The following is a 26,829-nucleotide window of genomic DNA, read 5'->3' as shown; positions in this document are numbered from 1 at the left end:
CTGTTAAAAATAAACTGCAAAGCTTAAACAAATTGTTAAAATTAAGTTCACTTTGAGAAAACACAGCTAAATTCTCTTTAGAAATGATGCCCTGACAGGCTAGTGATATATTCCAGGACAACAGCAAGTGTTGAGTGTTCTGAAGTTTGACAACCACATAAAGCTTTTGGATTTCACTTTAGGGTGAACTCTTGTCTTCTTCTGAATGCATCTGGATATGGAGAAAAGGGAACTCAATCAGGGATGGAGGTGTGGATCTAATACACACCTACATATGGATTCCTAGGAGAAAATAGGCACAGAAGGAACAGGTGGGCCTCAAATTTGCTTTGAAGTTGATCCTTGTTTTAATTCATAATGCCAAATACAGGCAGAAGAGGAATTTACTCATATTTTCCCATAGAAAGTGTGACTACTAGTACTGTCTGCGTACACACATTTCAGAGAATGTAGGTGTCTGACAGGGGAAATGGCATAAAGCAACAAAATATTTTATTTAATCAGCTCCTAATGATTATGTAATAGCAGATGATATATTTTTGCTGTTTCAAGTTTTCATTACTCCATCAGAAAACTTCTTTAAAGGAGAAGGGTGATAAAGATGTGTGAGGTTATTAAAAAATTCCTGTGCAGAAATACAGATCCTGGGTTTTGCCTATAACTTTTAAAATCAGGTGAAAAATAAGAAATATGTTTTTTTTTTTTTTTTTTTTTAATGGAATTGAAAAGATTATTTGGGTCTTGGCTTCTCTCCTTGTATCACAACACAGTTACAGTGAACCGCAATGTAATAAGAAGTGGCAAAAAGGAATACTTTCTAAAAACTGTGTACCTAACCAGTAGGATTTATGCACGTGCACAGTATTTTAGACAGAGACTGCAGAATATTCAAGCATGCATTGAAAAAATAATCTGTGCATCATAAAAGTTCAGAAATACAGAAAGATGACAAACTTTTTTAAGAGTAATATTAAACTGCCTAGTTCAGAGCTTAATTCCAAATTCAGTTATTAGCCAGTGAAAAGATCTGACTCTTTTCTCAATAGTCTGCCCCTTATCACAAAAACAAACAAACAAACAAACAAAGAAAACATTAATGCCTCAGCCATCACAGTAATTCTTAAGCAAGGATATACCTTTTAGAACATATTGAATAGACACCAAAGTAGACAACATACTTGAAATTTTACATCAGATATTTCATTTACGAACATTGACAAACCTTGTTGCATGAGAACTCAAAAAGTCTAAATGGTTGGATGGTAAATGTGTTTGAGGGCTCCTTCTTCATTTCTCTTGCACTGGAAAACAAGTAGGCTGCAGAGAGTATCCTTGCTTTGAGTTTCATGACATGATTGAGCAAATAGGTATTACTTACACAAGTAACGCAGAAGGAGTAGCTACAGACACCTACATCTAAAATAACTTGTTGTTCTTTTTAAAAGACATGAGAACTAACACATGGTTTTAAGAAGGTATCAAATCTTACTGATTTTGTGTCAAAGTATTGCATCAAAATTTCATACAACCTCCTCAGTTTCCTTCATAGATATCCACCTAGATTGCCTCTTATCATTCAAACCCAGTTGAGGCAATTGCCCATCTGACTCCAGAGATGTCTTATTTTAATTCATTTATGCCAATATTCCTTTCATCAACAATTTTTTTGTTCTATTCAAACAATGTTTCACTTCTCCATATTTTCACAACAAATTCTTAACTTTTTTTCTGACTTCTTTTCAAGGAATTTTACTGTTAATTCTCCAGTACCATCCCTGTGACCTGGCACTGCTCAGCTTCGGTAGGTCTTAGACCACAAACCTCTTCCCATTGTCATGGGGGAGGGAAGAAGTGCTGGACAGATATCTTCAACTGCCTGCAGAGGAGTGGGAAAAGGGTGAGTCTGGGCAAGGGAGTGAGTTCTGGGCACCAGAAGCTGAGCAGAGAAGGTCTTGGAGTCCACAGTATTGTTTTGCACTGCAAACTCCACTCTAAAGCCTTTCAAATGACAGTGAACTGGTAACTACTGAGCAACGGAAAATTAGCACAGGGAAAAATAAAAGAACACTTTCTTGGCAGCCAGCACATTCACACATCACTGAGCTATGATCCAAAAACATCATACTACTTGGTGGTATCATGGTATGGAAAAATTTCCCTGCATCGTAACAAGTTTTTCATAATGCCAAACAGTGCAGTGTTCATACCATACACAAGCTCAGTCAGTTATGAGAGAGATTATATTATTATATGAAAGACATAAGATATTATGATGGGTAATCATCATCTGTATACTAACACCATCACCATGGTAGTCTGTTAGTTTTATACTGTTACATACTAAGGGAGTTATAAAATACTGTACAAAACATATTTGTGTATATCTAAAGGCATCATAACTAAAGGAAGATCATTTCCTAATAGCTGTTTTGAAGTATAAAAAATCTAATACAGCTCAAACCTTTTTATTACATACAAGCATAAGTTATATCAGTATAAGTTTCAGCTTTTAATTTCAGCTATTAATTGTACCCATGGCAGGCTGGTTAGGAAGAAAACAGTCAGCCAGACACCACAGAAATGCTAAAATGAGTTTCCTGAGAGATCAATTACTTAGGCTAGAGCTAAGATAGCAGGCTCCACTGCTTTTTTTTATTTTGACCTGCCTTCCAGCTCCTACATGAAATGAGCTTATTAGCAGAAAATGATTGCTCTCAAAATATTTCTGATGCTGATTCTGAAGTTGTTTTGCAATGACCTTCACTCTGGAAATCTGTTTGTTACTTTTTCCACTACTACATACTGATTCTGAGAAAAGAAACTAAGTGATGTAGTTCAATCCTCTTTCCTCAACTCGGGCTTTGAAAGTCCTCTTTGTATAATTATGAGGAACTTTTCAACTTTTCTCCAAGCTAGGATTCAGCACTCATGCTATTTATGAAAATCCTTGCAGTTATCTCCTTACAGTGCTCATTCTTACTGAGCTGGACTGAACTGTGGACTCATTAAGCTTGGAATGAATTCTGGCATTTACCTACCTTAATAAGATGCTGGAAAAGTTTTATATTTAATTTGGGCAAGTGAACTGGAATTACTAATTTTCCACTACCTAATAATTTTGTCAAAACTTAGGGATTTTTTAAATAGATGTCAAAAACAAAAAGCAGCTGTAAAACTGTATTTCACCGCATAATGATACCATTAGCCTGCTGTCCGATTGCAATCAAAAGACTTGATTAAACACATTTCTTGTGTTTACCATTTAAGAGAAGCATTCTACTGGGAAGAAGAGTTTAATACTATTGTCTCCCATATTTGGGGAAACAAAATCTGCATGTATGGCATTGTACAGAGCTGATGCAGCCCTCAGTCATGTTTCATTAATATCACAAATGGTCTGCCAGTTTGGACCTCCCAGTTGAGAACTGGTGTCTCTTACGGTGGTGGTAAACTTAGGCTTCCAGTACTCAGTGTAGCTCACTGGGATATAATTGAGCTTATCCCTGCAAGATAAAACACTTGTACAAATACATATATGCATGCAAAAGACAATCACATACATATACACATACACACACAGACAATGAATTCCAGTATCTGCTTCTCAAGTAATTTCCTTTCTATGACAAAAAAATAAAATAGTTTCAGTTGCACTGAATTTCACTGGGTTACAATGGTATGATGTACATGGAAGATGGATGAATGCTTTCCTGTTTTAAGCCTACTTTGCAAGCACGTTGATCAGAAGTTTTAATAAAGAAATTTGTACATCCTTAAATTAAATAGAAACTGTGTTTACTTTTTGCTGTACAAGGAGTATGTAATTGTGACACAAAGTAAGTAAGAATAGTAGCCTCATATCCTAGAACAGCTATTATCATGAATTAACTTTGCCAGAAAAGATATCAGAGTCAAAGAGGAGAAAGGATAAAAAAAATATTTAGATACATATTTTTCCACTTAAATTTCTGGAGTTATACATAGATGTATTTATTTATTTTTTTTTTAAGTAGCAGTTTTCTGAGATTACATATAGCTTTGAAAGGGTTGAGTTAATTACTGGCATTACAGCAGTGTTCAAACTAAGAACACTTTGGAATGCAGTGTATTCGATATTCTAAAAGAGAGAGTATAGAAAGCATGTTTGACATGTTATCGTAGTAACATTGGATAGCAGGAAATATTTTTAATAATCTAAGACAAGAGGGTTGAAAGTTTCCTTGTATTTTTCTTTCTTTTTTTTTTTTTTTTTAATTTATTAATAAATTGTAGAATTAAATGGAAGAAAAACACACTGCTCAGCTCACTTCTGCAGTAGTGGCCATTTCTGTCCTTCATGCTGGAACTGCACAATCTCAGAAAAGAATAAATAATTTACCCACAAGGCAGACATGCCAGAGCTGGCTGTACCAGGGCTCAGACCAGGATGGAACTGTGGAGAAAGTGCGCAGCACTGTGTATGGGTGATACACTTGCTTCATCTGTATCAGCCAAGGAAATCCCCTGCCCGTTACTGCACTTGGCCATACACACATTCCCTTGTCTACTTGCAAGTAAATTAAAAATAAAACCTAGAAGTGCAATTGCTAGCTGACGGATATTTGAAGGGAAACTTACAGATCACTGTAGACCAGGCCATAAATCTGTGCTGTGCTGTGATGATAGATGCCTCTCAGGATAATTAAAAGCAGGATGACAATAAAAGCTGGAAGCCCCCAACTCAAAAGGAAGTAAAGTAGATAGCGCCGCTCTGTGTGTTCATCATTCATCACCAGTACATACCAGAAATTAACAGCCTGAAGAATAATGCAGAATATTAATCAATATATTTAGTGGATGTTTAGCTATCCCCCCCCAGAAAAACAAGTCACTCCAAACATTATAATACAATGCATTTCTGCCCTACTATGTGTGTAAATATAAACATTTTTTCAGTACAAATTGTTCTCATTTTCTTCTCCTAAGTAATCAAAAGAGACTGGTTATAAAAGAAGTATGCTGAATTATGTAATTGTTAGATTTTCAATCAGACTACTGAAGACAAGAAGACGCTGTATTTAGTAGAAAACTTTATTTTTGCAATGCAAAGTATAGCTTTTTTCTTGGATTTCCATATTCTCATACCAAAGACTGTCACATAATATTGCTAAATCTGATATGTATTAAAAGGCTTTGAAGATATCATTCAGCTGTATTTTTCTTGCTGGAAAAGCACTAACATCCTTCAACTTTTCAACATATGATATGAATGTAAGAATATCATTACAACCGTAACGTAACGGCAAATAACAGTGCAGGCATTCATATCAGAGGCCCTGATCAGAAAACAGAGTCATTATCCAAGGTCCTTGTGCATGTGATATCTTGTTGATAACTTCTTGATATCTTCTCAGTTTCTCTACCAAAAATATCTGGTCTGATACCTAATAAAGTTTGTGTCTGCTCAAATGGCATGTCTCTTTTTCATTTTACTTTTGAGAAAGACTATTGTAGGAGTTTCATTTGAAGAATCTTACAAGTTTTTATCACCTTTGATAACTTTCTCCGACTTCCTACCTGTTCTCTACCTGGAAGTAACTCTTGGTGTCTAAAGGGATAGCTCACTTGACTTTGTTGCTGCTTCATACTTGGGCAGGATATAACTGATCCGTCTGCACAAACGACTGAACTGAAGAAGAAAACTTTTCTTGAGCAATAATAGAGGTCTGGAGGTTGTATAGAGGGAATCGAATGAAAAAAAGAAATGGCCATATATATGGAGTGCTGCTTCCAGTTCTGGGCACCTCAGAACAAGAGAGACCTGGATATGCTGGAAAGAACCCAATAGAGGACCAAGAAGTTGATCAAGGATTTGTTGCACTTCTCCTGTGAGGAGAGGTTGAGAGAGCTGGGACTGCTTAGCTTGGACATGAGGAGACTCAGAGGGATCTCATCAGTGTCCATGAAAGCTTGAGAGGTAGGAGTGATGAAATGGGAGAAAGACTATTCTCAATGAAGTCTGGTAGGAGGATGCAATACATACATTAAAATACAAGAAATTCCATCTCAACAAAAGAAAGAACTTTTTTACTCTGAGAGTGGCTCAAATACTTAGCCAAGTTGCCCATTTTTTATTATGCATATTTTCATGTTACTAATAATAATGTTTTCTAATAAATATCTATACCATCCACGATCAGAATATATTCTGCAAAACATTGCTTCACTTCCTCTACTTCAAACCTATCATACCAGCCACAGCTGCACATACTACATCATTATTTTTGGCCTTCAAGCTGAGATAAGGATTATTTTTTACTTTTTCTAGTTAGAGGATATCTGCTTCAAGCTTGTACCTCTGCATTCTCTTACAGTCAAAGAATAAAGGACAGGCATCTTCAGGTATCCACTTATCCTTACTCAATCATATTCAAAACTTTCCACTCACTACAGAGGAATTTCATATAATAATGTTGATTTATATTCTTAACTTGCAGCTGTCTAATACTAGGATATATGAAATCTATATTCAGTGACAAGAAAATTGCAAAATGAATATCTATGAAATTTTGTGGATTCCATCAGCCAACGTTGTGTACAAAGATTGAATTTTTATAAATACTTAATTACTGGCTTGTGGATTGTTTATGTAAATCTCAGAAGTTAATTTTTTAATATGTTTTTATTTCTGTGATTTATATAGCATGAACATATAATACTTTCTATCATAAGTCATAAACAACATTATATTTGCTAACAACATGTTTCCAAAAAAATTATAAGTTCAGCAAGCACTTTTGAATATTACCTTAGAGAATGACATTTTGTATGTCTGGTGTAGGCAATTATATTAATTATACAGAAATTAATATGAAACTTATTTTTCTCATTTGGTGATTGGTGTTATTGAGCAAAGGCAAATTTGTTTTTCCTTGAATGAATATAGGAAAATCCTACGTTACATTTGGAACTTTCCTGTATAACTTAAAAGAACATTGGAAAAACTATTAATTCCATTACTGGACTTTCACAAGATGAAAATACTGAAGAGATGAAAAATTGGAAAAAATATCCACAGTTTCTGAAAATATTTTTCTCACTTAGTGGTTGTTCTCTTACAATTTTCTCTCCTTTACATTGGGATTCAATATTTTATTTGACATCTTATTATAATATATATTCTCTCTTCTCAAAGGAAACAGTTGAGTGAATGTCAGCTGCGCAGTGAAACATGGAAAAAGGAGTGAAGAAATGTGCCTCTATAGTCCTGACTAGGTTATGCTTCACATTGAGAATTTCCAGGTAGCAAATCCTTGAACTTATTTATGCAATTATGCTCAAGGATTGTTAGTTCTACTGTTTCTGACTATCCAGAGAACATTTTTCTCAACCATGCAACAGAAATTTCTTTCCAAGAAATTGTACTTCATGTCCTTACTTTGTGTTTATTTTGTCATATTTATTTATCATCTCATCTGTCATAAAAAGATTTTAACATCAGTACTTCTGAAAAGATTTAAGGGAGTGTGGTTACTTCACATTTCCTGTGCACTAAACCTTCTGTCTTCATAATGATATGTTATTTTCTTTTACCCCTTCAGAAAAACTCCTTTCCTGTTACCATGCTGCATCAATTGCCAGTTTTGAGAAGAATAAAATGTAAAGTCCGTTTCTCAGCTGCTCAAGTGGAAGAACAAATGCACAAGTAGCTACTGTTCTGAGGTAGAAAACAAAACTACAAGGTCAAATAACAGTCCAATGAGACTATGCTAAGTTCAGTAAAGCTTTTTTACTTTTTGAATGGGGCAATCAATTAAAAGTGGGAGACTTTTAATTTCTTCATCTGTTTATAGTGATATTTGTGGATTTCAGGTAAACATGAGGTGAAAAATACTTTAAATGAAGTATCCCAGATCAATGGTAAATATTTTCCTCCATCTATTTTATGAATGGCTGCAATAAATTTATTAAAAAAAAACTTAAAGTTGCCATTAAATCCACAAAGGAGAAGGACCCAGGTCTGCCATTCATGACCATTCATTCTGGTTTTCTTATAGAACTGTTGTTTTCTCTGCTGTTTACTCCACTTTAGCAGTGGATCAAAACAGGATAAAAGTCTGCTTTTTAACATTATTTTTCTCTATGTCAGAATTAGTAGCTGAAGACTGTACAAGTTTCATTTTCTCCTCAAAAGACAGTTCATTTCCATTCTGGTAATTTAATTATTTTTCTAACAAGTTAGGACATCTTTAAAAAAGACTTATGTTTCTTGAATAATGGTTATCAGAGGAAGAAAAACAGAATACAGAGCTATCCTCTGTGCGTGCTCTTATGATAAAAGCACAGACTGCACTTGAAAATATAGGCTTATACACACATTTGTATGTGGAGACATTTGTAAGAATTAAGTCTTTTCAATTTCAGCACGAGCATGAGGCAAATATTTCAGGCTAAGCTCACTCTATGTAGGCACAAAATGTAAAGTGTGCATTGCTTACTTCTTTCCTTCTGCAATCAAGAAAGCCTCATTCTTGAAACATTTGGTAGTGACATTAGCTTTCTTCAATCTACAGAAATCCACTCATAAAAGCCAAAAAATGTGACAATACAGTACAAAGGAAACTGTCAGATAAGCTTATGGAAAGGATGATTTGATGTGCCCTTTGTTCTGCCTCTGCTGACAGTCCTTTCCTTCTGCCTCTGTGGTCCTTCCCATTTCTGCATTTCTGTCAGCATGTTGGTAGTGTAAATATTGATATCTAAGGCAAGCTTACAAGCTAAAAAGTGGAAAAAGAACTAGAGTACTGTGCTATGTGTTTTGTTATTGCAATCATTACTAAAATGATTTTATACTAGTAGTACTAGAAGTACTACAATAGCAATATGGAGGAGATACACAGGTTAGGACAAAAGGTAAGGATGTTGTCCTAGAATCTAGCAAGTGAGCATATTTGATCTGGATTACAAAAATAAGCTGCACCAACTATTATATCTGGGTTTTCCTACAGACATTACATTAGCTGCCTGGAAGTGTTGCTTAGTCACCTTTTGATACTTTTTTTTTTTTTTTTTAATTTATGCATGTCTCATTTCCTAACAAATTGCACACAATTGCATGCTGCTCACAATTGACTGTAACACTGACCTACTTCCGTGTGCATTGATCCAGACTGGCACTAGCAGATATATTTACAGTCATGAGGAGTACACACTTGCTGTATACAGCCTCACAGATGACAGAGTGAATGTGTGAGCAATGCAGAATCTGTTTTTTTTACCGTTTCCCAGACATATGTATGTAAGTCCCATATATTATTAATTCTGCTGCCTTCCAAATCACGTCACGTTAGGTATACCATGCTGAGAAATACAAACATTTGTGTCACAAGCATTAAAGCTGCCATTTATAAAGCCATTGCATCTAGATTTTCCAAATTAGTTTGGTTTGCCCTATATCCACAGGTTTTTCTAGTAGTGGCATGGGGTCCAAATCAAGCTCACAGATGTTCCTGTCACTCCTTAGGGTTCTGGCACCGTTTTCTCACTGCTTTGGGTGGAAATGCTATGGAAGAATGGACAACACTGATGGCGGAATAAAGCAATCTGTCTCCATCTCAGATGCATTGTTATCAATGGTATGATTCTTAATGATATGGATTGCATTGTAACTGAGAAAGGTGCTCTAGTTCAATGGGCATTCCTCCTTCCTGTTTTGTTGAAGAGGACTGACCTGTTTGTGTATTCCAAACTATCCCTGTAGCTGAGGCACTGTTTATCTAGTGTAAAATAGGGTGAAGATATACAATTATTACAAGGATATACAAGATTCAACTCTGTATCGAAAGTAAGGAATTGAATCCTTAAGGGAATTTTTCCCTTAGCTCAGCTGAGGATTTCATTCCATAAAAAAAAAAAAAAAAAATTAAAAAAAAAAATCAATGTCTGTTCATCTGAGTCTGTTGAACAAGTATGAACTGTGATAAGCAAAGAGATGGAAGAGAAAAAAACTAGAGTTGTTCCTGCTCCAACAAATAAATGATTTTTTTATAAGCTCCGATAGAAGAAACAGAGTCCAGAAAAATAAAGAATGGCTAGAAAGTTAATTTACTTAGTTCTGCCATGAGAGGGCGAGAAATTCAAGACCTATTCTCCATCAAGAGAAGTAGATTGTTTCTGAGTTGGGTTCATCTACATTTCAGATGATTTCTTTCCTTTTGCATGTTTCAAACTTCAGGAATGATTCACAGCTGAAGACCTGCACCCAGAAAAGTAGGTTACCAAACCAAGTTACTGCTGGCTACTCTTGTCAGCTCATCACTTAACAGGCTATAAAGGGTGCTTTCCCTCTTAAACTTTATTGTCACCTCAAATGTAAAATCTTCATGATTAATAGCAACATGAAGCCCCACCAAACAAAATGGCACATATAAATTCTCAGACTTGAACAAAAATAACAAGGGGTTTCAACTACAGCTGTAAAAGTCACCAACTATTAACAATCATCCAAATTTTTTGTCATTATTAACAATGCTTGCAGAAGTAAAAATTCAAAAAGGGAATAACTTGCAACTTAATGCAGTCTGAATAGGAAATATCCCAGTAAACTGGTATTTGAAATTATTGATTTGTTTGTAGAAAATAGGAAACATTCAAGAAAATGGAAGTGATTGAGGAATGAAGTAAATAAGCAGTAGGAAGAAAAAAGGTCTACAACTAATAAAATAAATTAGGTTAGTCAGTCTAAGAAAAAGTCATAAGCCAACCTATATACAGGAGCTGAAAAAGAATTTCAGTATTGATAGAGTGAGCAGAAAGAAACATCTTCCAGAGAGAATATTTCTTTTGGCTAATTATATGTATTCAGAAAAACAAAACAACAAATAAATAAAGAGAATATCAGGCCTCACTACAGACTGATCGGTTTAGATCTCTGTACAGTATGAAGCAAATGAAGGACAGTGCTGCATTTTTGGGAACAGTAGCAAAAGCAATATAATTGACAGACATTCTGCTTCTAACTATATCACAATGCATACATCACATTAAACTGGTCTTAAAACACCCATTCATCTCTTCCTCCATTAAGGCTGTACTTGGTTTTAGACTAATTTGTTTATCTCCTTTAAAACCACTGTTTGTGAGGATCAGCTGCACAGTGGAGCTATTAGACAGGCAGTCAGGGTCCTCAGTGTATGCAACCTGACAACAATCCCAGGAAAATGTCAGATACCACATTAATATCCATTAGAAGAAAACGTTGCATTTAGATATGTACTCTTAATTTGCAATTCCTTGCTTGGTTTGATCTGCTTATTGGATATCTGGTATGGTAATGTATGTAGCTGCATATATAATACAGTTTGCTATGATGTGTGCTATGGAAAAACCCTGTCAAAATAACAGAAACATAAATGGGATAATTTAGTTGTTGGTGCTAAATAAACATTTTTAAAAGAAGGGAATATGGGAATATATTTTCCAAACAACCTCACAGATTTCTACTTTGACTAAAATAATACTGATACTTCTCTATGACATTTCATTGTTCATGGTCACATAAATTCAGTTTGTTTCTACCTCATGTATAGTTGTATAATACATCAAAATTCTGTATCTATGAATATATATAGTCTTTATTTTAATGCAAATTTATGAAGGTATATTTCACAAATCTAATGACTAAAATGCTACTGACTTCAAAAAAAATAGTGTAGTTTAATTTCAAGAGACTGTCTCAAAAGACCAATTACATGTTTAGAAAAGCTAATAACTATAATAAGAAGTTCTTCAGCATTTTTAGTCAATAATGTCCATAGGACAAAGTGAGATGTGGAAACTCTTATGCACTTGTAATAGATAGTAGAGGAAAAATTCTTCATAGTGTTTTAATATTTACCTCTAGACTTCTGACACTTTAGGTTTAATAAAAAACATAATGTTTTGTTTCTGTAGTAGCACTGGATTACCAACATATGTACACACACACAAAAAAAACATAAACACACTCTCGGTGTCAGTTATTTTACAGAGGTTTTGGGGAAGGGGTGAAAAAGGTCTATGAAACTAACCTGAATGAGCATCCAGCTGAACTGGCAGAGATAAAGGTAGTGTGTAACAGATGCAAGTGCGGAGCAGCTTTCCTCTGAGAGATGTTGGCTTAGGTAAGCAGAGGCCAGAAATGAAATCTGTAGGGAAAATATAAATATATATTGAAGTCAAACTTAATGATTTTAATACTAATGATGGGGATTGCTAGGAGAGGTGAGAGGAAATAAATTATCTTCAGTTTCAAAGTAACACACTAAATGACAGTTCCAGAGACTGAAAGAGACACCTTGGAAATTTACATTTAATATTCATACAAAAGAAATGATCTTTCAGCAGTGTCAGCCACAAAACTAGCTTTACAATTCTTGCAGACAATCTAGTATCCATTACATCCATATCTGAAAAATTATAGAGATTTACTTTTTTATCGTTGAATATTGTTCTCCAGCCTATTTACGATGCAATATTAGATAACAGTTTTCAAACTGAGGGTGGAGATTTTCCTCCGTAAAATGAGACACTACCTTCTGACTTCTGTAAGGCCAAAAATTTTATTGAGTGGTAAGAAAAATAATTTATTGATATTTTAATTTCATTGCATTTTGTGGTTTTGGTGGTTTTTTATTATTATTTGTTGTCTATTAATGTGCCTATTGTTGGCAGGACATGAGGGCTCCAATCTCCTTCAATTCACATCCATCCAGGTCTGATTGTTCCTACTCTGCATAACTACTAAAAGATAACACCCATAGATTTTTCAGAGTCTGAATCCAGAATGTGTAAGACCTGTTCAAGCTGTAATTTTCAGACAAGGTTCATTTCCAGGCTGTCCAGTAAAAGTCAACACATCAACATATGGGCAGCTGTCTCACTGGAAGCTTTGATAGTGCATCTTTCATATCTCACCATTGCTTTCTGTACAGTCTCAGAAAATCACACGGAAACTTTTAGCACCTCTATTAGCTTCCTTATCAATCCCTTAATAGAAAGAAAAAAAAAAAAACCTAACAAGAAGCATTTTACTGACTTACAATGCAGTGACTTTATACCCCATCAAATATTATGATAACACTGGATAAAAGAAAGTAAACCTACAAAGATAGGCTGAGGGAGCTGGGCTTGTTCAGCCTGGAGAAAAGAAGGCTGCGGGGTGACCTCATTGCAGTCTTTCAGTACCTAAAGGGAGCCTGTAAACAGGAGGGGAATCAACTCTTTGAAAGGGTAGATAGCAGCAGGACAAGGGGAAATGGTTTTAAATTGAGGGAGGGAAGATTTAGGTTGGATGTCAGGGGGAAGTTCTTTACTATGAGAGTGGTGAGGTGCTGGAGCAGGCTGCCCAGAGAGATTGTGGATATCCCATCCCTAGAGGTGTTCAAGGCCAGATTGAATGGGGCCCTGGTATTAAATGGGGAGGTTGTTGGCCCTGCATGTGACAGAGGGGTTGGAGATTCATTATCCTTGAGGTCCCTTCCAACCATGGCCATTCTGTGATTCTCTGATTTTGTGATCCACTTCTACTGCTCACTAAGAACAGGTAAGGATTTAACACTCACCAAAATGATATAAATTATTTTCCACAGACAAGCCAAATGTCATAGGATAATATGCTAACGGAATAAGCAGCTAATCCATTGTGGAAAGAATAAAGGTTCTCCACCACCAACTGACTACACTGAGCTCTGCTAAACAATGTCAGCGTTAGATTTAAATCTAAAACACATCTCAGAAATGTTTAGCTCTGTCTTCTGTGATTTTTTTCTTTTTTTTAGCAGAGGAAATAATTCAACAAGCAGACTTCATTAAAGATTTACAGTGTTCACATAAAGAAATGGTTGTTTTGCCTACTGAATGCTTGCACTAAGTGGTGATTTTTCCTTTTCATTACAAAGAATATTGATATTTTGAGAAACAGCCCATTAACTTGCTGGTAGTTAGTTTGTGGGCTAATTTGTAGGCTGTGGAGACTGCTTCAAAACAGTTAGTGAGTGTAAGTTTTCAGGAGATGGGTGAAGAAAGAAGTTGAAGTACCAGAAGAGTTGGTATACACCTGGACAAAAATGGTATTGGGTAACTCACACCCAGCATCTTTACTGTCTAAATATCCTTATAAAGACAGGCTATGTATATCGACAAATACTACAGCAGATAAGTATCTCTCACGTAGACAGTGATATCGAAGGAAGAAATGGAAGAATATGAATGAACAACTAAGCAACAGCTGCAGTAAAAGCAATTGTAAGATAGATTTCATGTTCTAAAGAAAACAAATGCACTTTCAGTATTTGATGTGGAGTTCAGGAGCACTCCAGTAGAAAATGGAGTCTAACAACTGCAACATAACCAGCTGGTTGTCAGGAGGTCAATAAACAGCTTAAAACAGACTACTGTTTGCCTAGTGATGAAACAAGTGCCATTGTCTGGGGTGGGTTAAACACCCACCTAGTGCCATCCACTAGGAATATACAAAACAATTTTTTGCACCTGTGCATCACTAGCTAGCTCAAACAGTGCCAATAGTACTTTTCCTAACATTTGAATAAATGCATGTACTTACAACAAACTGAGTACAATGCACAGGAGGCGGAGCTTTATCACCTTTTGTTCTCTGAAGGTTTGTGTTTATGTCAAGAACAGATTGTCACACTGAACACAAGGAAGGGATGGAAAGAGAAGGCAGACCGAGAAAGTCGTGGGAATATGTTTTTGGCATCTTCTTGGCCAAAAGACTTTTGCATCTGCAAAGAAACTGTCACTGCAAGTTTTTTTTCCTGTGTTTCAAGAAAAATAATTTGTTTTTTTTGTTTGTTTGTTCGTTTGCTTTTTTTGTATATACATAGAAGAGGCATCTTGATATCTTAACAGTTTTCTAACAAAACAATGTTAAGTGCCCAGTTTTACAAAATGAGTATTCTTCTCATAGGCATAACCGATGTTGATAAGGCAACAGTACAGGTGAAACAGCTACTCAACTAAGAATTCTTTGTAATTAATAGCATTAGAGAATTTCAGACTACAAACAAACAAACAAACAGAGGTTAAAGAAGCAAAAAAAACCTTACATATTTTTCTCATAGTGATTGTTAATTTGTATCTTGAACAGAAGATATTTCACTTAATTTTTAACAGCAGCGGGCCAATCATTTGTAGTGACAAACCTATTACTTAACAAGGGAAAGATGTACCATGTGCTGGAATAAATTGCTCCCTCTTGAAACAACAATAAAAAAAAAAAGTCTCCTGATAAAAATCTTCAGAGTTCTGTTTGTAGAGATTATACACTTGTAATTGTTCCTTTGCAAAATATTGTTTTGTCATGCTATTTGGTTCTATAAGGAGATTATCCACATAATGTTTCTTCCTACTACTTGTCATTTTTGACCTAAATTGATCTGAGTAGGCATAATAAGTGGCTGACGTAGCAGTCTGCTCATTTTTGTTAATTTGTATGTGATATTTCTGGATCATATTCAAAATCACTGAGCAATAACGTAACTCTCAGAATGTTGTTAACTACAAAATGAAAAACATAAAAAACAACAAAAAAAGTAATTCACTTCTGTTAAAGAGCAAAAAGATCTTTGTCAGGGTTCCTATGTGACAGTCATTTACTCAGTAAATGAACAAAAGAATACTGCAATTCCTCTGTAAGATGAAAATAATTACTCTGCAATTACATACAAGGAAATTATCATCTGAGCACTTAACCTAAGTCACCAACACCAAATTAAAAAAGGGCAAAACCAAATGATTTTAAAAACTACATTTCTGTAGTTTTCTTTCATTTTTAAGACATCTGGTTTCCAGCCTGCATGCATCTGTGGTCAGTTCATATCTTGTTATGCTGGAAGCCACTCTTAGGTTAAACAGCATTTCCTTCTCCATGCAGTTGCACTGCAATAAGTTCTGTTCCTCATGTGAAAAGCTTTGCAGCCTGCATATCAGTTTATTTCCACTCTTCTATATGAGTCCTGCTTTGGTTATTTCCAAGATTCTCATCCAGCAGTTTTCTTATCTCCCTATTTATCTTGAAAATACTTCTGATATATGGTAGTACCACTATTATCTCATTGTCATCTGGTACAGCCGGTTTTACTTCTCTTTTCCAACTGAGTACCTCTTGTCAAGGGAAAAATATTTTGCTAACAGCCCACGAGTTATGACCTTTTCCCTTTAATCTCACAAATAGAACCGTATTTCATGATTCAGCCTTCAGAGCTAGTCAGGTCTTTCTGTACTCGACCCCACTACCACATTTTCGTGTCAGTGCGTCTCTACCTGTTGCTGTCAGCACATTTTGCTGGGGCACATTGTTTTTTGTTCTGCAGACCGGTGCCCTTGGATCATTGGAATACTTTTCATTGTTCACTACTCCCACAGCTGTCTTCTTCCCATTGCTGTCTCTTCCTACATTCAACTAAATCTCATTGGACTAATCCTCTCCTATTATTATTTTACTAATTATGTGACACATCAAGTATTTTACTGCATTTATCTTATCAAAGAAAACTATCAGAATAGTCTGGCATGATCTCAGTTTAAACACAGAGGAGGGCTTATTTTCTTCCTTTATCTCTGTGTCTTTTGATAGATTTTTTTTCTAATGTCTCACGTTCTTCTGAGACTGAATTAATGGACCTGCAGTTGTCAAGATTACTCCTCCCTTTTTAATCTACTATATTTCAGTCCCATAGCAATCTGATTTGGAGGATTTGCTATAAACACTTGGTGCTAGACCTCCAGGGTCTAATTCCAGCATTTTTGACATCAGGAACAGGGACTTTTTTTGTTCCAACATAGTAATGCACTTCAGTCCTTTAGTCCTTCTCCTTCCTCAGTAACCACAGCCTTCACATCACATTATTTGCTTTTTTCACTACCCTGTCTTATTTCCAGTATAAATATTCAGAGTCAGTATCTTCTTTGAAATTGGGAAGATTTTTATTTTGCTTTTGTGAAACCATACTTAATGTATTTACATTTTTCTTCCTTACTGCACATTTTTTACCAGATATTTTAAGTTATTATATCTTTAGTTACATAACCAAAAAACTGTTAAAAAATTCACTGAAGATTTCTCTACTGACATATACTGTGATCACAAAAATATACATGACATGTTCTCTTATGTCAACTATAGATGATATGAGGAAAATAATTTTCTGAAGCTTGTCAGAATTAGTGGTGCTAGATTTTGTTTGTTAGACAATTAACACATAAAGTAATCAATCTAAACGAGAGTTTGTGTATTGTTTGAAAGTGAAAAGGGAAAGATGTGAACACTAGAGCAATCTCAGACCAACCAGGTAAACAACAGCCAGCTAAAAAGGAAGTTGGCTGAAACAAGAATATGTAAGAAGAATGAATAAGTTGAATAAAAAAGAGTAGTAATTACAGCTTACTGTAGTTAAGTGCTGAAATGCTAGCATATGATGGACTTTAAAATGAAGATACAGCATGTGATAAATGGAAAAAAATCTTATCTTTAGTTTGAACCATAAAAGTTATAAATGTAAACTGTATACGCCAGACCAGAAGGGATTGTGTTTGGGGGCAACTATCACATGTACAAAGCCCAAATTATTCATAGAATTATATAATATTCATTCATTGTATAAGCAAATTCAGAATTATGCATGGGAAGGAGTTGTGAGGGACTCTGAATAAACCTAAACGTTGATTAAATGCTTCTTAATATTTTCAGCATTCCACATATGTATTCTTTTTTCAAGTGTTGAGGAACTATACACATTTGCAATGGTACCCTTTGTAACTGAGTGATGCATATTTTCATAAACTCTACAAAAAAGCAGTTTTGAAAATATATTTCTCTGCATGTAACATTTCAAGAGTGACAAAGGCCAATAACTTCAAATAGACACTCAAAGTATCAGCATTTCCTCTTACTTCTGCATTTCAGCCTGCACTGCATCTTCCACCAATTGTTTTAAACTTGTTAGCACTTTACGATAGTTAGCAGTGTGCCATCACTTCAGAATTGTTCCACAGATATGCTGTAAAGTTATTGAATTCTGAGTGCTTTAATGGAAATATATACCTTCTTTTTTATATTTAAATTTTCCCTTAATTTTTATGACAAATTATATTGTATAATCTATTCCTGGTCAGAAAATATGCAGTGCCCAATAAAGAGGACAGAAATAATCTATGCTGAAGTCCACAAACAATACATTTACCAACATGAACCAGTCCATCTTAAGATGCTGCCCTGATTCTTCTGCCTGATAATTCAGTAAGTAATTTATGAATACCTAGGTATAGCTTATGTGGTACTAGCTACAGAACTCCTTCATAGCACTTTATGCAATTTCAGTATGTAAAGGGTAATAGTAAAATAATAAAATAGTAAAGTATAATCAACATTTGTCAAATGTTATGAATTGCTAAAAACGTTTTCATACAGGGAGTATGAATCTGATAGTAAAAAACTTTCTCTTGCATTAGAAGTGCTGAATAGGTAGCACAATGCTATGGGCTATGTGAGGTCTCAAACAGAAAGCTGTGGAGAAGAGTAACCTAAGCAGATGAAAAAAAGCAACAAACAGCAGAACGCAGAAAGCTCTGGAGCTAGGTCTGGCTGCATCTGCCAGCTCCAGGCAGTTTCACTTTCTCATCCAAGCAGGAAGCACCCCCCTGCCCCCTGCATTTCTTCTCAGATTTCCTGATGGGAAAAAAAAAAAAAAGAAAGAAAAAAAAAGATTCCCATCAGGAGAAACCAAGCTGCCAAATGAACAACATGTCAGTATACTTATGTTGCACTTTTATCGTCTCTGCAGATTCCTGTCTCACAGTACGAACACACAAAGCTTTAGACATCATCTTCTAGACATAAATGTCATCGTGCATGTATTACAGAAAGTGATCCTAATAGCAGCCATTTCATTTTTCACATACAGTGAAACTGTCTATTTTATTATTTATTCTTTTTCAATTCAAAATGTGTTTCTTTGTTTGGGGCAAGGGAAGATTATCTCCTTCGTTGTACAACTTGTCTGCATGCTTTTCCACTAAAAAGGAAACAACAAAAGAGTCCAGCTTCATGCTATCTGTCCTTCTACCAACACAATTTCATAAGACTATCGCATGCAGAATTTACTCTGCTTTTCCTTTAATTGGACTTAACTGCAGTGAACAATAACATATGAAAATAAGCACATTAAAACTCCTGTGTCCTCACTGAACTGCTCTCTTCTGCTTTGATTTTACTTTATATGGGTAAAAAAGGGGTGCCCTCAAGGAGCACAGGGATACTTAATAATAGTGCAGATGAATCATACTTTTTGTTACTGCTTGGTAGGTCAGGACCACACTGATGTGAGCCAAGTGTTCTTTCTGTGTTTGTGTTCTGATATTAAGTGCTGAGACAAAAATACCAACAAAGGATGTACCAAAAATTCTGGAGATTTATGGTTACTAGCAACAATTCTAACTCAGACTTCCTGGAAAAAGTAACAATACAACACACAGCATGTTTCAGAGCACAGAAAAAAAAAAAGAATTATGTAATTTAGAAGATTCAAAACACAGTGTTTAACTGGGTCAAAAGAAAAGTTCAATAACTACCATTTCACCTCATCTTTACTCTGTTTTAATGACGCAAAAATAAGTAGTTAAGTTCCTCTGTGGGTTTGCACATATGCTACATGATTTCACTGGTCACTAAATTGTTTCAGAATTTAACGTAATTCAGAGAGTGGTGTCTTATAACTGCCACCAGAAAAACAATATGTGCATTCAGCTTCATTTCTTTTGGCTTCCATCATTACCCTGAGCATATATTCTAATACATATAAGTGCTTTATGAACAGAAACTCTGAAGTCTGAAAGGGAATCTGCACTGTATGTTTTAGAGACAGTTTTGTTTTATGACTTATCTGCTCATAGTGCGTTTATTACACACCACTGCAAACTGGCCCCTTGAAGTAAGAAAAGCTAAACTAAAAATAGCTCGCAATACTGATGGCATATTTAGAACACATTGACCCACAATACTTTTATATATGACATGTTTACACTGTAATAGGCAGCAGAAAAGCTGGCAACCATTTTAAGAAGTGATTAGCCATCAGCAACCATATGTTACTCATGCCTTTCCCCCATCTGAGCAGAATGCCAGTTGGTTTCATATTGGGCTCACTCTTTACTGTCCTTTCCATACTTTGGCTCAGGACTTTTTGTTTCCCCAAATCTGGTGGCCAGCAGTCTGAGGGTGCCGGATACAGGACAGGAGGGGGTCAGGAACTGCGGTAGCAGCTGGAAGCCTCAGGAGAAGGCTGAGGTAACTCCCAACCTTTGAAAGCACCAAATTGTGTGGTCAGCTGGAATATGGTTTCTTTACTGATGTACGTTACAGAGAACCCATTGAGTGACACCCATTGAGAAGTTCTAGATTTTTTTTTTTTTTGTCTTTTAAATACAAAAACAAAAAATAAAGAATAGCAGGCTCTCAGAAGGTTATAATCATTTTAGCTTTATATGCAGAATCAGAACATAGGCAATACAGGCATAAGTGCCTATATTTTGTACCGTGTTTAGATCTGGTTGAAAGATGTACATCTCTTTGTGTGTTGTTACAAGAGCCAGATCCACCCGAATCTCATTGCAAGATTCTCAGCAGTACAACAGTTCTGCCCTAATCATGCAAGCACAACCTAGGAAAGCTTCCTTTTAAAATCATAAAAGGCATATATGTTGTCTTTTTCAGTCGTAAGTACCGAGACACAGCTCAGGGCACTCTTAACATGCTGATTTGGCAGGTCCCAAACAAGCTGTTCTGAGGATGTGAATTTTCTATGGTGGGATTTGCCTCCTGCTGTTTTCTGTCTAGAAACTCAGATTAGACCTCAAGTAGATCTGCCACAGCAAATTAATTGTCTCTGGAAGCCTTTCAGGTGAGATTTATATACTTAAAGGATGTGTCTCTCCTGGAAAGAGTACAGCGGAGTGCTGCAAAGATGATAAAGGGTCTGGAGCACCACTCTTATGAGGAAAGGCTGAGCGACCTGGGTATGTTCAGCCTTTAGAAAACAAGTCTCAGAGGGGATATGATCAGTGTCTGTAAATATATAAGATGTGGGAGGCAAAGGGACGAGGCCAGACTTCAGCGGAGTGTAGCGATAGGACAAGAGGAAATGGCCACAAACTGAACTTACTTCTTCACAGCAAGGTTGACGGAGCACTGGAACAGGCTGCCTATGGAGGTTGTGAAGTTTCCTTCTCTGGAAGACCCGCCTGAATGCCTATCTGTGCAACCTGGACTAGGAAGTCTGCTTTGGCAGGGGGATTGGACTCAATGATCTCTAGAGCTCCCTTCCAGCCCCTACAATTCTCTGATTCTGTGATTCTGTGACTCTGATTGGGTAAAACTATTAATAATGTGATTTTTCACTTTCTCCATTTCTGGATATAGTTTTTCCTGAAGTTCAGATTAGTGAAACAAATGCACACAAATTTGACAGTTGAATATTTTATTAGCTCTAAACTGAATTTAGTGCTCTATTCAGGCTTAGAAACCTATGATGTTGGGTAAACAGCATAAATGCAAGGGAAAACATCTATTAGCTACTGATGCTTTGTGTAAGTATCTCTTTCATCTTCAAGATTTTTCTAGAGTCATTATCCGGAGTCATAACCATGGCTGAACTAAACTACAGCTATCTGCCTGCAAGCCTACAGATTTCCCTCCTAGGCTAACGACAATATAGTGTAGGGCATCTTCGTCATAAATCAGGGTCAAGATACAAACAGATTAATGACCTGATTAATATTTTATGCATAGTAACAGAACTCTTCTATGCTTCTCTATATGACTAGGCAACCAGGAAGCATAACTGTATATCTTCTTAAAAAAGGAATAACTAAGATGTAGTTACAGGCACTGTGTATTCCAGCTTCAGTATTCTTCAGTATTAAACCTCCATCTACAGATTCTTCTCCATTTAGGGGTGCGGAAATCATCTTGAGATTTTTTTTCCTTTTTTCTTCGGCTAAAATGAGCTAGGGTAAGCAAAGACTGTCTACTTAAACTGTTCAGGGTAATCTAAACCATTTACAGTTTACAGAACTAGTAGCAGTATAAGCAGCACAAAAAGCAGATATGCTAAAAAACTAACCTCCAGGATAAAGCAGCTGGTGGTAAATGGTTATGCTTTTCACCAATACAGAGTGAGTGCTCTCTAAGTGAAAAAAAGGTTTGCGTATAGAAAGCAAGATTTTTAATTGAAGCAGTTTAGCTTTTGTAACAAGTTTTTAACACGTGAAGGTTTACTTAAATGAATGAAATACTCTTCAGCAAGAGCTAACACTTAGAACAGTTCTTACAATGAATACATGAAAGCACATCCAATAGTCCCATGAAGATCATGCTTTCTATATGGAAGATCTTACTTTCTATATTTCACTCTTAGCCCTTGTTGAAGAGTATCTCATTCCCTATGTTTCTACTATTTGTAATCCTTGATACTAAAGAAATACTTGCATTATTTAAATTTCTATGGCAACATTTCATCCAGATTCCTAAAAAAGGTTCAAATATGACCTAGAGAACAATCATTTTGGCAGTATCTGTTGTGGTACAAGTATCTTTACCTGTCTGCTTTCTCTGTGCACAACACTTTGCAACAGAAGAGTATATGCCTTCCCTCCCCAATGAAAGTAGAATATAAAACCTCTGTATTTCTTGTTAATTGAGAGGTTGACTATTGAATCCGTAAAAACCATTGTGAATTACATAGCATAGGCTATAAGAAACAGGAAAGATTTAAAGTGATTTGAAGATAGGATTTTTCAGACACTATAATAATACTATCACAAAGATGTCAGCTGACAAAGAGTACTAAATAGCACTAAATAATCTCCTAGTACTTGTAATTTATCTGTTTTGCACATACTCACCTTGTCTATAAACAAGCCAGAGAAGGAATTACGTCACTAGTACTCTAAGGAGCAGCTTAGATTAAAAACAGACAAACAAGAAAAATGCATAAGGTATGCCAAAAAGATAAGGATCCTAGAACTGTGCCTAACCTTAAAGCAGTAACGTAGATTAGGTACCAAGTACAACTTTTAATACTAAGACAATATTGTAAAGATGCATTCCAGAGTAAGGTTCAAGTATTTATAGAATTTAAAAATCGCGTTGCTGATGCCTGCTGTCATGGACTTTGTTCAGAGGTGCAGATTTAACTGCTTTTTCAAATTCAAACACAGAAACTTTCTCAGCTGATGAGAGCCTGCAATCTGTGTTTCTGTCAACAGGGGAAAATGAGCTGCAGAGAAAGTCCCTTATTCCTAAAATAACTCTCCTGATTTTCTTCATGCAGAATGATTTCTAATATAAATTGTTGGTTATTCTGGAATAAAGTATCTGCATGGGAAACAAATCTGAATAATTTACTCTGATGCATACTTTGCTTGATATTTACTTGATATTTAGTGACTAGGAGTTCTAGTAAGTGCTGGAGAATATAATGTTTTAAGAGTTTCTCACTGGTTTAGCTTTGTGAATGAATTTTAATCCTAATCCAGCTTCATTTGTGTTGAAAACAAAATCGAATCTGATGTCAAGATATGCAATACTTGCAAGATATGCAAGTAAATATCAGTATGCTGAACACAAATTAACTTCTCTGCTTATAAGTGAACTTGCAGACAGCAGTCAAAATCCAGACTTAGCAAAATTTCTCAAAATCAAAACAACTGTAAGATTTTTAAATGATGTCTTAAGTATTATCAAAGGGACATCTATTAAGCATTAATGTACATATAGTTTTTTGTGTAAAATGAAAATGAACTAAATGTGACCTGTATTTTACCTAGTAAACTAGATAGCCATGCACAAGGCTGGACTATGTAAGTTCATACAGTTTAATTCCTGTTTCTTGGTCAGGATGTACTGCGAAATAATAAAAAATCTGAGCACACACTTCTGTGATGTCATTAACCAGCTGCTTTTACCACATTCCAGTCTTAATTCCTCACAGTATGAAAGATAATTTTGCTAAACTAGTACCAGAGGATGCTGAGAATGAAATTTAAGCATATTCATTGCTTTGGGCACCACTCTGATCATATTTTCATGTATTATCACTCATACTATCTTCAAAATTCTGATGGACATTCATGAAACATCAGGATCAATTTAAATTGAGAATGGTTTTCTTTATTCAGAGAAAGATAAATTATAAATTATAAGTTTTTCCACATTTTAAAATTATATTTACCTTTTATGTTTTCCATCAATGCATAGGTATATTCACGCAATTTGGTAGAAGAATGGCACAAAATTTGAGATGCAATTGTTTTTATTACACAACATTTGAAACATTTAATAAATATTCCTGTTTCCATGTGTAGGAATTAGGGGAAAAGAGATATTTTATCTGTCCAAAGACATCCATTAGCCACTATCAAGTGGTTTGGACTCATCGTACCTAGGTACATCTGATCTTTAAGTGCTGCTCATTTTTTGAAGCTACAGGAAGAAAACAAGTTTTAATAACTTTTAAATGCTGCAACTAGAAAGGTATACCATGTTCTTGAATTCTCTGATTTATAAATACTTCTCCAGCTGACTCTTTCCAACATTCCTTTATTATTTATATAGCTTTAATTTTTGATTAATTTTTACCAATTGATAATGGTCACAGGATTGACTGATAACTTGAGAGAAGTCACTGGGCTTGCCTTTCCATACATCACTTTATATGGAACTCCTTAGTCCAAAAGTACTTAGAATTTATCCCTGGACTCTGACTAAAAAATAAGAAAGTATCCAACATATCTCAGATCCATAGTACTTAAACAGGAACAGAAATTCACTTACTAGTACTTAATTTTATATGGGAGAGTACTGGAGAATCTGTTGACTAGTTCATTCCCACACTGCTTATGTCAGCTGCGTGGATGTGGAACAGGCCACGTGCAAGAAAGGCCTGCTAGGAAAAGCAAAATAGTTGATGACTTCCCGGATAAAAGTGACCAGTTAAAAAGTGGGTGTACCTTAAGTCCAAGCGATGAAGAGGAAGGCCTGGGAGTTAATGTAGAAGTGATTGTCCCCCAGTAATCTGCTCTGGTGAGGCCACACCTTGAGTACTGTGTTCAGTTTTGGTCTCCTCGCTACAGGAAAGACATTGAGGCCCTGGAGCATGCTCAGAGAAGGGCAGTGAATCTGTGAAGGGTCTGGAGCAGAAGTCTTAAGAGTGACCGAGGAAACTGAGGCTGTTCAGTCTGGAGAACAGGAGGCTTACGGCAGACCTTCTTGCTCTCTACAACAACCTGAAAGGAGGCTGTTGTGTGATGGGGATCAGCCTCTTCTCGCACATAACCAGAGATAGGACAAAAGGTAAAGGTCTCAAGTTGCAATAATGGAAGGTTCAGATTGGATATTATGAAAAATTTGTTCTTCGAAAGAGTAGTCAGGTCCTGGAACAGGCCACCCAGGGTGTAGGGGTGGAATCACTGACCCTGGAGGTGTTCAAGAACCATTCAGATATTATGCTAAGGCGCATGGTAGGGAAATATTCATGGTAGGTGGATGATCTTGCAGGTCTATTCCAACCTTGGTGATTCTGTGATTCTATGAAATTAAAACCAGAAAAACTAACCAGAAACATTACAAATTCATTTCCTTGCACAAATACTACTTTTAGACAGGAAAAAATTCAAAGGTAATGAAAATCATACATGATAGGAAATCAAAACAACAAAGAAAAGTCACAGTGATAGGGAATTTTTAGCCCCAAATACAGTGTCCTCTACTGTACCATTCACAACAGTAATGAATGCTCGTGACCCTACTATACGAACATCTAGCATGATTTAAAAAATAAAAAAATCCTGTGGTAGTAAATCTGATATCCAGAGCATTCTATACACCACTATTGACTAACAGAAAACATGTTGCAGGAATCTGCTAGGACTGAACAAGATGTATACTGTGTAATGCAGTGCAATGAGAAAGCACTAATGGTACAGCATTCAGAGTGAGAGGTATGAGTATCTTTGGTTTGCTGGTGCTTTTTTTTTTTTTTTTTTTTCTGGGATGTTTTCAACATTGAGGATCTTCCTGTCACTCACAGGACAGAAATAAATTTTCCCTTCATAGGACAAGAGTCAAAGAACTGAAGATCTAAGTTATTTAAAAAGAGCTGTTTGTGAGCTAACAGATGCCTAGGCCAGTTTGCATTCCTCCTCTGAAGTGACTACAGCTCCTCTGCAGCTCTGTGACTGTAAAACTGAGTACTGTTTACATTCAGCAGATCCCAAACAATGAGCATTTCTCACAGATATGTGGTAATTTTGCAGGCAGAAGAGCCAAAGCCAAGACAGAAAACAGTTCTGAAAAACAGCTTTGATGAACATACACTTAAACATGCAGGGAGAAAAAGCCAAACAGAATGGTATTGTGTATGAGTAGCATATACAAGATGGCTAACGCCTTCTTTACTTAACTGATAATTCTAAAACAATTAGTCATCACATTTACTTTAAAGAAGTAAACAAAGGCACTTTTTTTGTAGCCTCTTGTTTTAGGAACGTGTCCTTATCTTTTATTGCAACACAAACCAAACACAAAGCATGTCTGTATTAAACGGTCACACATCTTAAACCAATCACATTTTAGAGATTGTTTCTGTATTTAGACTCAACATTTTGCCTGTAGAAACATGGATGTTTTTACTATGTCCAAGCGCTTCAAATGCTTCCTATATTCAACCATACTAATAATAGCAAATACTCTCCTCAGACCCTTCCCATGTGTTAAATTAATCAACATCAGAAGGT

The 26,829-nt window shown here is 35.7% G+C and overlaps 1 protein-coding gene across 1 annotated transcript in view; it reads right to left on the bottom strand.

The window, feature by feature from the left end:
• ADGRV1 (adhesion G protein-coupled receptor V1) overlaps nt 1–26,829 on the bottom strand; it is a 250,291-nt gene that overhangs the window by 67,425 nt on the left and 156,037 nt on the right. The window contains exons 86-87 of the mRNA XM_085214084.1: nt 12,048–12,164; nt 4,618–4,796 (exon numbers count right to left, since the gene is read on the bottom strand). Coding sequence (XP_085070210.1) covers nt 4,618–4,796; nt 12,048–12,164 — 296 coding nt within the window. The remainder of the gene's footprint in view (nt 1–4,617; nt 4,797–12,047; nt 12,165–26,829) is intronic.

The sequence above is a fragment of the Meleagris gallopavo genome, chromosome Z, assembly GCF_905368555.1.
Source record: "Meleagris gallopavo chromosome Z, MGAL_WU_HG_1.1, whole genome shotgun sequence".
Taxonomy (NCBI): domain Eukaryota; kingdom Metazoa; phylum Chordata; class Aves; order Galliformes; family Phasianidae; genus Meleagris; species Meleagris gallopavo.
The sequence above is the reverse complement of the archived record's forward strand: the minus strand, read 5'-3'. Positions and strand labels throughout refer to the sequence as shown.